Genomic DNA, 14,620 nt, shown 5'->3' with positions numbered 1-14,620 from the left:
ATTTTTCTGCGGCTGTCAATTGTCGTATATGGTAGAATCCTAGGGTGCTAGGAAAATTGACATGCTGTCTTGGTGTATAGTTAGATAGTTTCATTCATTTATTTCACATGAGAAAATACTATTTACATTGCATAAATTCTATAGCTAAATTCGCAACATGAGTCAAATCGTTTTTTATTGTAATATTTTGTATTCTCCCTTTTACTTTTTCTGTTATACAGAAAGTATATAAAAACTGTGACGTAAAATTCAATTTAATGAAAATAAATACTTTTGCGGTGACGATGATACATATTAATATTAAAAGTTAGACATACTTCAGGATTTCATAAATTAATGAGAAAACAGGAACCTAGTAAGTGTTTCTTCAGATACGTATCATGACCTAAGTGACTAAAGTTTCCTCAAAATTGCAACTTCCGGGAGTACTACAGTAAGAAAATAAATAATTTACATTCGATCATCTTTTGTCCGATCAATTTCAGAATACCACAAAACGAATCTTTGCACCAATCCGAGTTATACATAGCAGGTGGAGGTATAATACGTGTAAGATTCCAACTACGGCAATTCAGCCATAGGTATGAAAACTAAACAAAGAAATATTCTTCATTTGTCAACGACATGCTGTCAACAACGACAAAATTATGCTCTGGAACTTTATACTGAATACAATGTATTAAAAATAGACTACTGATTGACTTGGGAGAAAAAAAAAACTTAATAAAAATCTCAAATGATTCATCTCGTGCTATTTTAGCGTCGCAACGAAACAAAATAGCGTTACAATTTTTATAATAAGAATAGACAGTTTTATATTTGAATACAGGTATGTATGGATATTATGGTGAATATACTTTCCTATCGATTGAAAATCTTCATACTCTTACCGTTAGTGTGCTGATAATTACATTTAAATCTCAGCTATTTAGCCTGCAATCTAAGTACCAAATGCACAAGCGATTAAATTGTGTGGTTATATTAGTTTCTATAGTTATGTACTAATCCAGTGCTTTTTTCCAATACAAAATATCAGCCAGCCGTACCCCATATTCCTTTGAATTTTCAACGTACAATTCGAAATTACGTTACAAGGATAGAAAGAAGCTCTGAATTAGTTTGTATTATGTTTGTGAATACACGTATCCTGTTTATTTCAATCTCTCCATTTTTTTATCCTTTTTTTTTCTATTTCGTTAGCAAAAAGTTCTGTTTGTTTCACTTACGTCTGACGTACTTACATGCATGTTCCGTACAAACTTATAACATGTATTATTGTTGTTGATATTGTTATTATTATTATTGTTGTTGTTATTGTTATTATTATTATTACACTCTCAAATAACGGGCGAAATAAAAGTCTGTATGCTAACACATAACAGAATAGGATCTCCTTTTTTTCAAATAAATAAATTATCATTCTTTAAACACAAAAAATAAGAGATAAAATAAAGATTAGATATTTACATACATGCAAGTCTTCTATCACAAAGTATAATAATAAAAATAGTAATTAGAATTAGAATAACGATGATTGAAAATTATGATGACAATAATGATTGTGATCAATAAAAGTAATAATCATTGAACACCCTATGTCATTGATTAGTATGCTAAAAAAATAAAGTAGAAAATCATTATTCGTTCGTTTGTTCATTATTATTTTTTTTGTTTAATCGGTTTTTTCATTCCTAAATTATAATGTGTAAATGCCTAAAAAATATGATATATTTTTTAAAGCGATTAAAACGAAATACATTGCAAATATATTAATTCGGTATCAATAGAACGGTATGCACTTTTTTTTCTCTAGACTGCAATTAAGCTTTCAATTTGTATAATATATACAATAATATCCGATGAACAGATAACTAAAATTAAGTGGAATGAGTCGGATGTTGTTTTAAGTATGTAGTTATAACCATTCATACTGTTTACGTAGATTAGATTATGAAAAGCAGCGACAGACCCACGTGATTTTTACCCCCACTTTACAAATTAGAAGGACCTTGCTAAAATACAGTTTAGGACTCTACCAATCCGTCTATAGTTTATTTATTGGAGGGAAAAATTGATGTTGATAATAAATAAACAACAATTCTTTCGAAACTCCTCCAGCAGTACATAGACAACTAATAGTAACGCATAAGCAATTTACGAGGAGTTGTAACGCGCAAATTTGTCCAATCAGCGCCCGTGCCGAGATATTCGTAAAATACATTGTTAATCGTAGTCACGCAATGTAAAATTATCAATAAATAAACCGTGTGTTGCACAGATGACGGAGATAGATAATCCGCTTTCATTACTTTTATTCTTTCAAAGGATTATTTGCCCCTGTTCTGTATAGTTATTATTTGATTAAATCGATCTTTCTGTAAGCGTTTAATGTAAAAATTATGATTGTAAATTAGATTTATACCCTCATATGGTTGTTATGGTGCAACGTATTCCACATTTGTCTACTTCTATCGTATACTTCCTACTTAGATACTCAGAAAACTTGCAACCATTTCAAGGTAATTTTTACTCTTCACTAAATAATGCATGGCTCGTTTTCTGACTCTAACTTCTGTGTCGAACGATGAAGTACTTGAAAATCACGTCCTTGAGCGTGACGAGTTGAATGAAATTTTCTACACATTGTCAGACGATTAAATTTGACATCAATGTCACCGTATCTTGACTCTTCGATCGCCCTTGTATCACTAGAGAAATCAGGTAATTTCGCGCATCCTTTTACTAGAAACTGACTCGAACTTCAAATGAACTAACCAAAGCTTCTAGAAAAAATTGCTCCATAAGCTAGAGGGTTTGTTATTTCTAACAGACATAACGTACAAAATAATTTATCTATTCAACAATGATCTATCCACAAAAAGTACAAATCAATTCTTCTTCAGAATTCCAGTAGCATTCTTAATGAATTTGAGTCTATATAGGTGAATTTCTATCTCTCTTGTCACGTACTGCGTTGGGATGTAATACAGATATAACACTGCCATGCTTAAAGACGAAATCACATGGCGTGGTATTTTTTTCTTAACTGTGCATGAAATTAGTTAACAATTTTCTTTATGGAAAGCACTAATCTTCGCTAAATTCACCCCAGTATGACGAAAGAGAATTTTTAATAACGTCCCATTGGTGAGGGGGATAAAACTTTCTTGGCAATGACAAGATTAGTTAAACAATACACATAATCATACGATAGATAGTTAACAGAGATAGCATTGACGAGATTCTTTGGAGAGGCTTCACAGACGGTGATCGAACTAATAGATGTTCATCGAGCATCTTTCGCAGTCAGTTTTTCGATTAGCTCTTGCAACGGGGCTAATTCTCGCCTGTCTATCAAATTAAACTCCTGGAAAAAATAAATAAATTGGTCCTGTCACCGAATTCTACTCTTCTATTTCAAATTCGTACTGAACTTCTAACCATTTCAAGGGTCATCAGATTCAAGTACGAAATCGAATAGATGGAAAAAACTCGATATAATGAACTCCAACCCTCTAGTTGCTCTCTGCTTTTGAAATATGTATATACTTATTCAGAACAGAAATCTGTAAACAATTGCGTGAACAATGCAATACAATGCAATATTCAATTATCTATCAAATGCACAAGTTTGAAAAATGTGTAACATACCTGAACGAAGAAAATGAAATGCTTAAACGACGTGTTGAGATGTGCCTCTTCTCCTAGTTGAACTACTTCGCTGAAATGCTGGTGATAAATGTGCGCGTAAACTCTGAACAGGCGCTTCAATATTGTTTTGGCAATAGAGAGGAAGTTTTTCGGAAACGGCACACCTGTGAATACAACAAGATTCATTTCACATAGCCCAGGGTAAACTGCTGTTGACTAAAAAACTCTAATCTAATAGGTACTAACCGATTTTAGATGGAAATAAGGTCTCGTCATCCAATTGATCCTGCACCCATGTCATGAGGTAATCGATATATTTTGGGGCGGAACACTTGATTGGTTTTTTAACAGTATGACCATCAGCCCAGTGATATTCATATTTTGGCCCTGCCGACATAATAGGACAGCTTTCTTCCGTACAAAACTCTGTTATTGTTCCATACAGCATATTAATTTGATTGAAAAAATCAACCGCTGCAAAACATGGAACAAATATTTATTTTTATGATAATCTGTTTTCCACATCGCTTTGAATCATAGGGAAACGTATATTCAAAAGCGTAATCGTGCAGAAGCAATATCTAACCACAGGCCATTCTTATATTCTGTATTGTGAACTGATAAGCAATGATAAGTGATTAAAACACTGATTCGTATTTGATGTGAAAAATGAATTTTTATAATACCATTCCAGATTTTAGCATGAAATAAATTTTCAGTTAATAATTAGCTCAAGATAGGATGCTCAAGATCTGAAATCTAGAGGTGTTGGAAGATACTTATTGGTGCAAAAATTGATGTGGTACTCGAAAACTTGATATCAGCAAAAGTTAAAAGAACATTTTCAACAACATTGAGGTATGTAGCGAGCTTGTTGATTTGATGACATCAAAATATAGACTTACTATTTACGGCAACCCATTCATTGAGATCTTCTCCCTCCGGCAGCATCACTGCCAGTCGTAAGTTACCTGAGCCTAGTGTTGCTGCTGCATGTTTCATTAAATCATACTGATGCGTACCCTCCGGTATATTTTTTTTTGGCTTGAAAGTTTTTGAAGATCGGCTTCCGCTGACATGAGAAAACAATGTTCTTCGTTAGACTCAATCAGAGCCCAAAAGTAATCAAATGATGAATTGGGGAACTCAATTTGTTAAACGGGATAAGAATTTTGAATGGAATACCAAGGCCAAATCAGGAAGACAGACGTGGGGAAAAAATTCAGAGATAAATGAATGGTGAGAGAGATAGAGAGACTGGTTGATTAGAATATTTATGCCATGGATATACCTCACCGCAACTGAGGATACAGGAGGGTCACAAAATAAAATAAAATATGATTAAATAAAAACAAGAGCTATATGCAGAAATAAAAGGAAATGAAATAGAATCAATTAAAAATGATCTTCCTCTGTCCTTTTCTTTCTCTGTCTAGAGAGAGCTACTTATCAAGAGAATAAGGCATTTTCCTGTTGATAAAATATCGATTATAACGATAATCAGGAATGGCGTTGAGGATAGTCGAAAAAAGGGAGGGATTTAAAAACGGACAGTTTGACAGTGAGACTGACAAACAATAGTGTGTTGTCACTCCCATTATCGCAATGATTCTTTCATTCCGATCTCCTTTTCTAACAACGATATAGTTTATCCTTTTTCCGCAATGGTAGTACATGGTAGAAGAAAAGGTCGTTCTTTCTCTTCATTTTGTGTACTTGAAATTTGTACTTACAAGAGGAAGCTCATCGTTGGAGAGATGTTCTTCACCGCTGGTGTATATTCTAGTAGAATTCTGTTCACTATTCCGATATCAAGCTGCCTGATTTCTGCATGGAACTTTGACAGCGATAAACATGGAACGTCTCTAAATCCCCACAGATGTTTTTGGGTTTGTCAACTTCAACCGCACCGACTACTGCCCTCCAAACTCTGCCCCTGATTCGTCGCGAGATCCGTCGACTGCAAGCCAAATGACGGCTGACTACTGTTCTACCCGTTTTATTCTACCCCACTGCGATTCCAGATCCTTATATTCGAGGAAATTTGTCACATCCGTTTTAGGGATTCGTCATTCTTCCTCTGCCTAACTATTCAACAGGGGATCGTCGAATTATTCGGTTAATTCTGAACTTTTGTTGCGTGAAAACCGGTAGGTATGGTCTTGGATCACTAAAAAGTGTCGTAAATATCCTTACTGCACTGACATAAAGAATTACTTCGGATGTTCTCACCGACAATTTTTGCAATCATTTGTCGCTTTTCAGCAAGTTAAAACACATGAAAATCGGGCCTTCGGTTGAGCATTCCCATTGTTAGACTACAGAGGTCACTTTTTAGTTCTTACTACTGCGACTTATTTTACCGTTTTTCAAATTTTCACCGGGAGGGAAGTTATTCGCGCATCGTGAAGAAATAAAGCAATTCAGAGCTTTCGCAGTATAATAAACTAACGTCATATCATCTCTACGAGATACCGCTACTTGTTACCGATCCGGAAAGCTGCTACGATACGTGCAAACTGCGTTTCGATCGTCGCGTATTTGTAAATATGAGGTTATGCTTCCTCATTGACATTTTGGGAGTGCCCAAGCTGTTGCTAATAGGTCAGATGACATAAAATACAATTGAAGAAAAAGCATCCCGTCATTTGACAGCTCGTAGCTTGTCCAGTATTCAACCGATTATATAATCTCACATGCTCAAGATACCATTGCAATGAAAGTCAAGTTCGCTGAGATAATAAGCTGCAGCTCACAACACCACAATTATCCAGCAACGAATCTACTCAAGTCTGGCTCAAGTATTGGGGGTGCTTCGATATGGCAATGTGCTAAGCCTGGGATACAGAAATGTGAGGTAATACTCAAACTCGCCGAACCTATACCAATAACAGGCATAGAAATTGGCAATAACCGATGCTGCACAGTCTTGATCGAAGGTGCAACCTCAGAAAGTCCAGAGAAATGGACACTCGTTATTCGACATGAATTCATTAAGCCAAACGATGCAGAAGATGGAAAATTCAGGGATCAGGTCCAAATATTTACAAAGAAAGAACTTAGTCAGGAAATTATGAAAATCAGTTTTGACAGGGTAAAAGTAACTTGTGAACAGCCCGCAAATTTCAAGGTGCTGTTTGGGCTGTCGTTCCTCATTCTGACAACCAATGACAAAGTTGACGAAGAAAATTTGGATATCTTTGGCAAATTTAAAGTTAAAAGTTCCAAAGACATTAGTATAGATAGTTTTAAGGAAAAATATCTGCAACAGCTCAGAGTCAAGCCCAGTAACTTCAGAGCAGACCTAGCGCAACAAATTTCAAATAATAGAGCTGCATCGATGAGCAACAAATCAGAGGTAGCACCTAGAAAAAGACCACTGTTCACTCCGACTAAACCCCAGGAAAGCCCACAATCAAATAATTTGGCCACAGTTGAAGAGAGTAAGAATACTACGATAAAGAATGATGAGCAACCAACTAAATGCATGAAATTCTCTGGGACAAATTCTAAAAAAGATGAAGTAAAAGTTGGAGGGACTGGGGACAGATCAAAGTGTTGCTTGTGCCTTGGAAACGAAGAGAATGTTTTGTGTAAGACTTGCAACTTGTTACTACCAGAGAAGGAAGTGGTGGACACAAGCACACAGAAACTAGCTACAAAAAAGCCTGTAAAACTCAAAAGGGCACCCACAGCCATTTTTGAAGGTGTGGTTTTTTCACTCAGTGGATACAAGAATCCGGAGCGAGATAATATCAGAAGAAAAGCTATCCAAATGGGGGCTAGGTATGTAGCTGATACAGATCGGAGAGATCATGGATGTACACATCTGGTTTGTGCTTTCAAAAACACCCCAAAATACAATCAGATGAAAGGAAAGGCTAAAATTGTCTCTCACCGATGGGTCGAAGAGTGTTTTGATAAAAAAGTCAGGTAATTTTGCTACTCAAAATAATATCAAGATCATTACACATCTCATTGTGGGCATAATGAATGATTTCGTTTTCTTCAGAATTCCATGGAGGCAATATGCATTAGACAGCAATAACAAAGAAGAGTCAGACAGTGAAGATGAGATACCAGCCAAAACATTTTGTATATACGATCAGGATACAGATCCAGACACAGATTGCCCATAAAAAAATTTCGAATATATTTATTTTTGTAACTCTTTCAATACCTCCGATACTGCACATTCGAATTGTACAAACTTTCTTCAATTAAAAAACAAGTAAATTTATTAATGGACCATTACTTAAGGTTACAATTGTCACAACCTTGCAAATTTCAGGACTGAGGGAAAGGAGAAGAATCAGGGCTGTGAAGGAAGGTAATTCAACTTTTATGAAATATTTCAAGTCAGTAGTTTTATTATACCAATTGAGATGATCTGGTTTCAATTTGGTTTACCTGGCACCGATAACATTGTTACATTTCAGAACTTGGATAAACACACGGATGTAGTGGTGTGGAATTCTTATTGCTCTAATTTTGACAACTTTACAATATATCAAGTATTATTGTAAGTTATCCATGTTTCAGCTGAAAGTAAAGAATTGTTTCATTAGTAAAATATTACAACTATCACGAGTATCCAATGCCAAATCAGGGTCTGGCTAATGAGAAATACTATTCAAAGTGGATTAATAATAAGGGAACTTACGAATGCCATGGTTGAATGACTTATTTCGACCTTGCACGCATCTTCCTCCTTTTACGTTTCAGCCTGCGCATCCGCTTCTTACGCCACTGTAATTCGACAAATTATTATGTAGAATACGAAATGGTACAAAATGCCACGTTCTGGTCATGGTATATTTGATAGAAATAAACGAACACCGGCGTTGCTTTGGGTATAGACATAAACGTGTTGTGTATGCGACGCGTTGAATTTGGTCCACGAATACAGGAACGAATTCCCGAAATGTACAAATTTAAAGGTATATCGACCAGTATTATCGTCACTAGGGTTTCGTGGCTGCTACTTTGATATTGATGAACCGCGAGCAATGCACGAGAAAATTCAAGGGGTAACGAAATAAAATGGCATTGGAGGTTAGCGTGACAAAATACCAGTTACGGATTTTAGTTGAATAATAATATATGAAATGAAAGCAGTGGAAAATAATACTGTTTAATGTTTATACACACCTTTGCCCTCATTTTCTAGAGGTTGACAAAACTAGATCAACCCAGTATTTTCCGATAGATTCGGATCCACGAACGACGAGCTGCACTCGCGACTAGGTCCAATATGAAAGAGACCAAGCAATTCAGCCGGATCCGGAACTCACCTTCTTGCCACTTTAAGCAAGCTGTTGACATCCGCCGCGACAAAGCAAAATCGACATGCGCAGTAGTAAATTCGAGAATAAATCGGGCATCGCCTCAGCAACGCGGTAATTTACCAATTTCGAAATAGAATCAGCAAATGAGTGAAAAATAAATCATCCATTAATTGGCAACTCTCATTTTATTCGTGTTTTCAAAGATAAAGGTGATGATAGTAAATTATTGTTATCAAGACTGGTAACAACGGTTATTTATAATAAGGAATAACAATCGGGTATTTACCGTAGTGTAATTACTTTTAAATGTTATTAGTTTTATCATTATAATTGAGAGTATTTTATACTAAGAATAACAAATATTGCACATTTATAACAATCAATTAGGAATCGAAACAATGGCTACAGTCAGCCTAAACCTAGTCTGTATGTTCAGACAGAAGATCAATGATTTAGCATCTGTGTAATAACTTAATCAAGGTATGGATTTAGGATAATTGCTCATTCGTAAGCATGCTCTTCAATCCCAGACGATATTTGGTGAAAAAATCACAGTGTATTCCAGATGGAAGAAAAAGGATCGTAAAGTTCAACCGGTCGTCACAAATAATATTGTCGTTATGTAGCCATGTGCACTACTCGAAATACTTACAATTAGATTTCCGTTATCACATATGTGATAACCAGCATCAATTTCAATATAATCTCATAAAAAAATAATTGTGGATAATCTACAGTGATGGAGCAATGTAACAAGTTCTTCTACCCCTCCTAATAGTTATACCTGCCATATTTTAACAATATACCAATAAATCCAGCAATCACCACTAGCCGTAAGCAGGGTATGGGAATATAATTGCACTAACTTCTTTTCTTTTAACAATTAGCAACAACTGACGTGAATCTAGTCCACTAATAATTGCATCGTCCTCAATCCAGTAGAACCACATAATTAACCCTGGAGTGGCCAGTGCCATGATCTAACATCAGATCGCCACTTTCTGTGTTCCGCATATCAGGGAGAACTCTAAATTGCTACGACGTAAAATCTTGACACAGATGATAGGAATTCAGTGAGAAACGATTGGCTCTAAGAAAGCCTTAGGCACTTTTCCTTGCTGATTACCCCTAGTACCCATCAAATAATCTCCGTCTCCTTGTATCTCCGTAACACATATCACCTGGAAAAGCAATTATCTATTGTTAGTAAGTGTTGAAAGAAGGTTAATGATACCATCTAGGTGTTGGTTGAATTTTTTAAACTAGCTACAGATTATTCATCAACTATTGGAGCAACGTAAAATATCAAATGAAATTTTAGAAGAAAATCAGGGAAAAGAAGCTAGCAATGAGATCGTTCGATATTTGCCTTTTCTTTTTACTTTACTCTTTTAGTTAATTTACTTGTTCACTATGAGCAGTGACAGTACGGTGTCTACTTACAAGATTATCAGGTGGGACATTGATGAGAATGATGCAGGATGTGAGTCGTTTTTTCAAACTTTATTCGCTACATTCTATGTAGATCATGACATTCATGTGGCAGAGGACCATAAGATAAATCATATAAACAGATGCATAAATACAACAAAATTAAAAATTAAAATTAAATATTTGCCGGTTTGGCTCTAGAGATTGATACAAAAAAAATCAAAACTCAAATAAAAAAGGTAAGTATGTATATCGCCTGTGCTATAAAAATAGTGAATCATAATTGTGTCGTTATTGTTATTGTAATTGTTATTATTATCATTATTAACATTCGAGTATTTCAAGTCCCATCATCATGTGACACAAGAAGGCTTCGGAGACCATGAAAATCTTGCTTCTGAAGTTAAAATTACTTAATCCGAATACTTTTGTAACAACATTAAATGCGAGTATTGAACCTCACCAAGTAGATTTCTGAATTGACAATCAAGAGATCTCTCGCGACCGAAATTGGTTCCAGCCATTGAATCTTAATAGGTATAACAGAAATATTTTCTGATTGAAGACACGGCGTTAGCTAGCCTGAGTTCCGATGAGAAGAAAATAGAAGAATACCGCAGATGACAACGACCGCGGCTGTTGAATGGAGGGCAAACTTCTTCATGCATAAAATATGCAGATCTTCAGGTAATAGCTCACCTGGAGCATCGAATGTGTTGACTAAATCTCAAACTTGTTTACCTCGTCTTGAATGAGACTGAGCTCGCTGGGATCTCTTGCCTCATAGTTGCAGACGACACGTGCGCGATCTTGACCATTCTCTGCTGGTGCGGAAGGAGACGGTGGAGTGGACGAGTGGAAGGTTGCTCCAGACATGCTGGTGTGGAGAAATAATAATGGCATTGCTTACAAGTATGTATAGTCGCTTTGGAACAATTCAAATAGTTTTTATAACGTAAATTCAGCAGTTTCCATGTATGTATAACTTTTGGTAATATTTTCTAACCATATAGTAATCAAGTTATATATCATGAAGTGAATAACTTGAGAATCTTAAATCATTAAACATTATCCTTTCAACATTTTATAGCTGATGTGTTGAGAGAACTTCAATTCAAATATTTAGATAATTCTTTTCTAGTATCGCGACAACACAAAATGTCAATGGCAATGTTTAAAACAGCGTAGCAGTAAAACCAGATTAGTATTTAGATGGTTAGTAGAAAACATCAATTCGATGAATGTTGATAATGAACCTTATTGAAAAGTACTATTAGCAAAATGCGGTGACTTTATATTTTTGCAATTAGTTACAACCGATCCATAGGAGTTCTAGATGACCCCGAAACAAATATTATGCCCAAAGTAGCTTTTTTTAGCAACATGCACATGCAACTTTCATAACTGGATCTACCATGATTAATCCTTGTCCTTGAAAACAAAGAACCTAACATGCTCTTAAGTCTAAATTACAACGAGTAGAGTTATATGTATAATTACAGTGACCGAACATTCTATTATCCGAATCAAGATTCTCGTAAATATGCGGAACGTACGCTTCAGTAAATAGTGAAAAAATTTTCTGTCAAATATAGACCTAAATATGTAGATGTCCCTAGATCAAATACCAGCAAGTAAGCCAGCCCAGAGTTAACACCAAGAACACTTTTGAATACCATGTAATTACCGAAAACTAGAGGCATGAGAACAAAAGAGGTATTGAGAATAAAACAAATATTGTAGCTTAACTTTTTTCACATTAGACTTTAGTAACGTCCGTATCAAAAGAAGCAGTGACATATGTGGATCCAGCTAGAGTCTGGTGATGGGAAAGTGGATCTCGGACATGGCTGAGAGAAGAGGAATGGGCACCAGGTGTAGAAAGCTCAATAACTTCCTCACTGTTCACCCGGAGAAGAGGACTCGGTTGACGTGCCCTGGAATCCCATCAAAGCGAGCAAAGATAGAAGCGAGTAGATACATGGAAGATAGAAAGCGTATCAAATGACTGCTACATATAAACAATCACCACACAATAAGCATGAAACCGTGAATCCACTTAACACCTGTTTTCAACCACTGGCATAAATTGCAGAAATTAATAAAGGTGGGTCCCTAAAGTTATTGATGCGCTCTTTTTATACGTTAGAATTGTATTTGAAGTTTTTTCAGAATATACAGTGATTCTATTGGATGATTGATTAGTTTTGGTCCAATGTTACTCACTCGGATCACCACAGAGTGGGACAGCTGTTTGGGGGAGAAATAAAAAAAAAAAATATATACAAAAATTGTATCTTCAGAACAGCAACAGCTTAGGCTATTCTAACGTAAATAGTCAATCATGAGGGAACGATGTACGATGAACAGCTAATAAACTTGTTATTGCTTGACCGAATGAGAAGGTTGCTAAAAAAAGAACGCTTCAATTCGATTGAAAGTTACATGGAAGTTTGTTGCCTTGCTGAATCATTCGGTAAGAGATGCAATACTTACCCAGCTAGTTCTCGCTGCAGATCTTGCATTACAGCGTGACACTGAGCATAATGGCGGGCTTGTGCTTCGACAAGTTCATGAAGACAACGTAAGTGACCTGCCTGTGAACTGGATACACCTTCCAAAAGGAATTTTGTTATCTCTGATTGCCGATCGAATTCTGATTGCGCGACTCTTAGCTCCCTTTCTGCCTGTTAACAGTAATTCACATACATATATCATGTTATAATCATACTCAGATGATGTTGGAAAGAACTTAACCCAGCATAGACGAGTATTGACATATTTTTAAATAACCGGCAAATCTGTTCACTCTATAATCCCAGAATGATGAAAGTTTAGCAAGCATTCCACAATGAATCAATCAAAATATGGAATGCTTTCAAACCAAGATGATTGAGTCAAAGAAAGAAATGCTTAGTGAATACCTGATCTAGTAAAACTTCGTAAGAAACTCCAGATTCCTATGGAAAGCGGCATTGCAATAAACAAGAGAAACAACGAAATGGTGTCAGAAAGTTCAAGGTGTTATAAAGTAGTAAAACAATTGTGTTACTCGATATCGACTTACATTCTGCTGACCCAGCATACTCCTAGCCTTCTTCACCCTATTTTTGGAGGCATCCAAGTCTAATCTGGAACAAATTGAGGTGATGAGTAATTTGGCAGTTTGGAAGATCTTAGCAATTTGGCCTGCCTCACCGTTTGGTCTCCAGGATACCTCGTTCTTTACTGATAGTCTTCATTTCTCCATCTAAAAATTTTCTCAGCGGTTGAACATAGCAGTTTGCTGCAGTACCAATAAAATCCCTCTCGATTTGTCCCAATTTTTGCTGGCATTGGCCTACTTTTATCAGGGCGCTACCTGAAATGTTAATTGTTGAGAGAAAAAAAACTACTATGTTATTGTTTCAATAGAGTAGCAAAGTTGAGAATATTCAAAGTACATACCATAAGCAGTACCGGGTCCAAAATCATTTCCTGCTTCGATCATGTCAATACCAACGTACTCCAAATTGCTGAGCCTGTTTGGCTTTTTTTTGTCAATTTTCTCAAAAAAAAAATCCTCAATTCTATTGCCTGTAACGATAAAGCGATAATCAAAGTTTGTTGAATCGCTGGAGAACGGAACGTCGGTAAACCAACGAGCATAGTTGTCCAGATGCAAACCGACTTGCATTTTTGATATGAAAGAGATTACCTGGATTTGGTGTGAGCATTGCCTCCTCATCCTTGAGTATTTTTTCAGTCCAATTTTTTGTCGCATCAGCTCTGTCTGCGAGGAATTCGAAGTGGGCGTCAAGTTCTGTCTTCTCAGATGTACCGAGCTTCTCTTCAGTTAGCTGCGCACAGAAATCGAATATAGAAACGACAGCTGGAATTCCTCAGAGAGTGGCAAGAGCACAAAGCGCATCTAGAGCGGTGGATTATTGCACATGAATTTAGCTTCCACAAGGGATAGAGGTACGCACGTATAGCTGAACAGGTGCAAAATGTCAAAAGTGACAGCAAGAGATGACTTGTGGGCTATTTGGAGAGGACAGTTAAAATTGGGAGAAAGTAATTTACCTGTACAACCCTGCTAAGAGCAGTGCCAGCATCCTTGACCAATTTTTTAACGTTGAAATCCATTATTTCTAATAAATCCACATAAAATCAATGACGGGTCAGGATCAGGAGCAGACTACAGCTCTTGTTAGCCCCAGTAATACTTTGAACACTCACTGCGTGGTATGTTACGATCAAATGCTGGA

General features: G+C 36.1%; 3 protein-coding genes and 2 long non-coding RNA genes across 12 annotated transcripts; 2 read left to right on the top strand and 3 right to left on the bottom strand.

The window, feature by feature from the left end:
- Positions 1-75: 75 nt before the first annotated feature.
- On the bottom strand, positions 76-5,880 carry LOC105688062 (MOB kinase activator 1B). 2 transcript variants are annotated; one of them, XR_007279454.1, is made up of 6 exons: positions 5,385-5,880; positions 4,557-4,723; positions 3,898-4,125; positions 3,652-3,815; positions 3,442-3,566; positions 76-3,367 (listed from the first exon to the last, which is right to left on the bottom strand). XR_007279454.1 is itself a non-coding variant. In XM_012404095.4 (5 exons), the coding sequence occupies exons 1-5, from the start codon at positions 5,396-5,398 to the stop codon at positions 3,287-3,289; spliced, it is 654 nt and encodes a 217-aa protein (XP_012259518.1). In that variant the 5' UTR covers positions 5,399-5,871; the 3' UTR covers positions 76-3,286. The 2 variants fall into 2 exon arrangements, 1 of the variants encoding a protein (XP_012259518.1); XM_012404095.4 differs by lacking the exon at positions 3,442-3,566 and having other exon boundaries at positions 5,385-5,871.
- Positions 5,881-5,982: 102 nt separating this feature from the next.
- LOC105688059 (DNA repair protein XRCC1) lies at positions 5,983-7,891 on the top strand. Its single transcript, XM_012404089.3, has 2 exons — positions 5,983-7,584; positions 7,664-7,891. The coding sequence occupies exons 1-2, from the start codon at positions 6,368-6,370 to the stop codon at positions 7,788-7,790; spliced, it is 1,344 nt and encodes a 447-aa protein (XP_012259512.2). The 5' UTR covers positions 5,983-6,367; the 3' UTR covers positions 7,791-7,891.
- Positions 7,892-8,003: 112 nt separating this feature from the next.
- LOC125501794 lies at positions 8,004-8,959 on the bottom strand. The gene is made up of 3 exons (XR_007279455.1): positions 8,803-8,959; positions 8,315-8,400; positions 8,004-8,193 (listed from the first exon to the last, which is right to left on the bottom strand). It is a non-coding gene; the product is annotated as an uncharacterized LOC125501794 (long non-coding RNA).
- Positions 8,960-9,105: 146 nt separating this feature from the next.
- Positions 9,106-14,594, bottom strand: LOC105688170 (endophilin-B1). 7 transcript variants are annotated; one of them, XM_012404268.3, is made up of 9 exons: positions 14,436-14,594; positions 14,068-14,209; positions 13,818-13,946; positions 13,569-13,731; positions 13,438-13,501; positions 13,295-13,330; positions 12,867-13,057; positions 11,112-11,247; positions 9,106-10,120 (listed from the first exon to the last, which is right to left on the bottom strand). In XM_012404268.3, exons 1-9 carry the CDS (start codon positions 14,496-14,498, stop codon positions 10,010-10,012), a joined length of 1,035 nt encoding a protein of 344 aa, XP_012259691.1. In that variant the 5' UTR covers positions 14,499-14,594; the 3' UTR covers positions 9,106-10,009. The 7 variants fall into 7 exon arrangements, with proteins under 7 accessions (XP_012259691.1, XP_048514573.1, XP_012259692.1 ...); XM_048658616.1 differs by having other exon boundaries at positions 14,068-14,280; positions 14,436-14,588; XM_020853582.2 differs by lacking the exon at positions 9,106-10,120 and adding an exon at positions 12,597-12,620 and having other exon boundaries at positions 11,116-11,247.
- On the top strand, positions 11,145-12,494 carry LOC125501796. Its single transcript, XR_007279457.1, has 2 exons — positions 11,145-11,282; positions 12,134-12,494. It is a non-coding gene; the product is annotated as an uncharacterized LOC125501796 (long non-coding RNA).
- Positions 14,595-14,620: the final 26 nt, after the last annotated feature.

This window comes from Athalia rosae, chromosome 7, assembly GCF_917208135.1.
Source record: "Athalia rosae chromosome 7, iyAthRosa1.1, whole genome shotgun sequence".
Classification (NCBI taxonomy): Eukaryota; Metazoa; Arthropoda; class Insecta; order Hymenoptera; family Athaliidae; genus Athalia; species Athalia rosae.
The sequence above is the reverse complement of the archived record's forward strand: the minus strand, read 5'-3'. Positions and strand labels throughout refer to the sequence as shown.

What these genes read in the sequence shown, in the direction of transcription:
- LOC105688170 (XM_012404268.3), bottom strand. Translation starts at nt 14,498, where the DNA reads ATGGATTTCAACGTTAAAAAATTGGTCAAGGATGCTGGCACTGCTCTT. An exon ending in AATGCTCACACCAAATCCAG is followed by an intron (nt 13,947 to 14,067) that starts GTAATCTCTTTC and finishes TTATCGTTACAG; the next exon opens with GCAATAGAATTGAGGATTTT. An exon ending in GGTATCCTGGAGACCAAACG is followed by an intron (nt 13,502 to 13,568) that starts GTGAGGCAGGCC and finishes AATTTGTTCCAG; the next exon opens with ATTAGACTTGGATGCCTCCA.
- LOC105688062 (XM_012404095.4), bottom strand. An exon ending in TGAATGGGTTGCCGTAAATA is followed by an intron (nt 4,126 to 4,556) that starts GTAAGTCTATAT and finishes CATGTTTTGCAG; the next exon opens with CGGTTGATTTTTTCAATCAA. An exon ending in CTTATTTCCATCTAAAATCG is followed by an intron (nt 3,816 to 3,897) that starts GTTAGTACCTAT and finishes TTGTATTCACAG; the next exon opens with GTGTGCCGTTTCCGAAAAAC.
- LOC105688059 (XM_012404089.3), top strand. Translation starts at nt 6,368, where the DNA reads ATGAAAGTCAAGTTCGCTGAGATAATAAGCTGCAGCTCACAACACCAC. An exon ending in TGTTTTGATAAAAAAGTCAG is followed by an intron (nt 7,585 to 7,663) that starts GTAATTTTGCTA and finishes CGTTTTCTTCAG; the next exon opens with AATTCCATGGAGGCAATATG.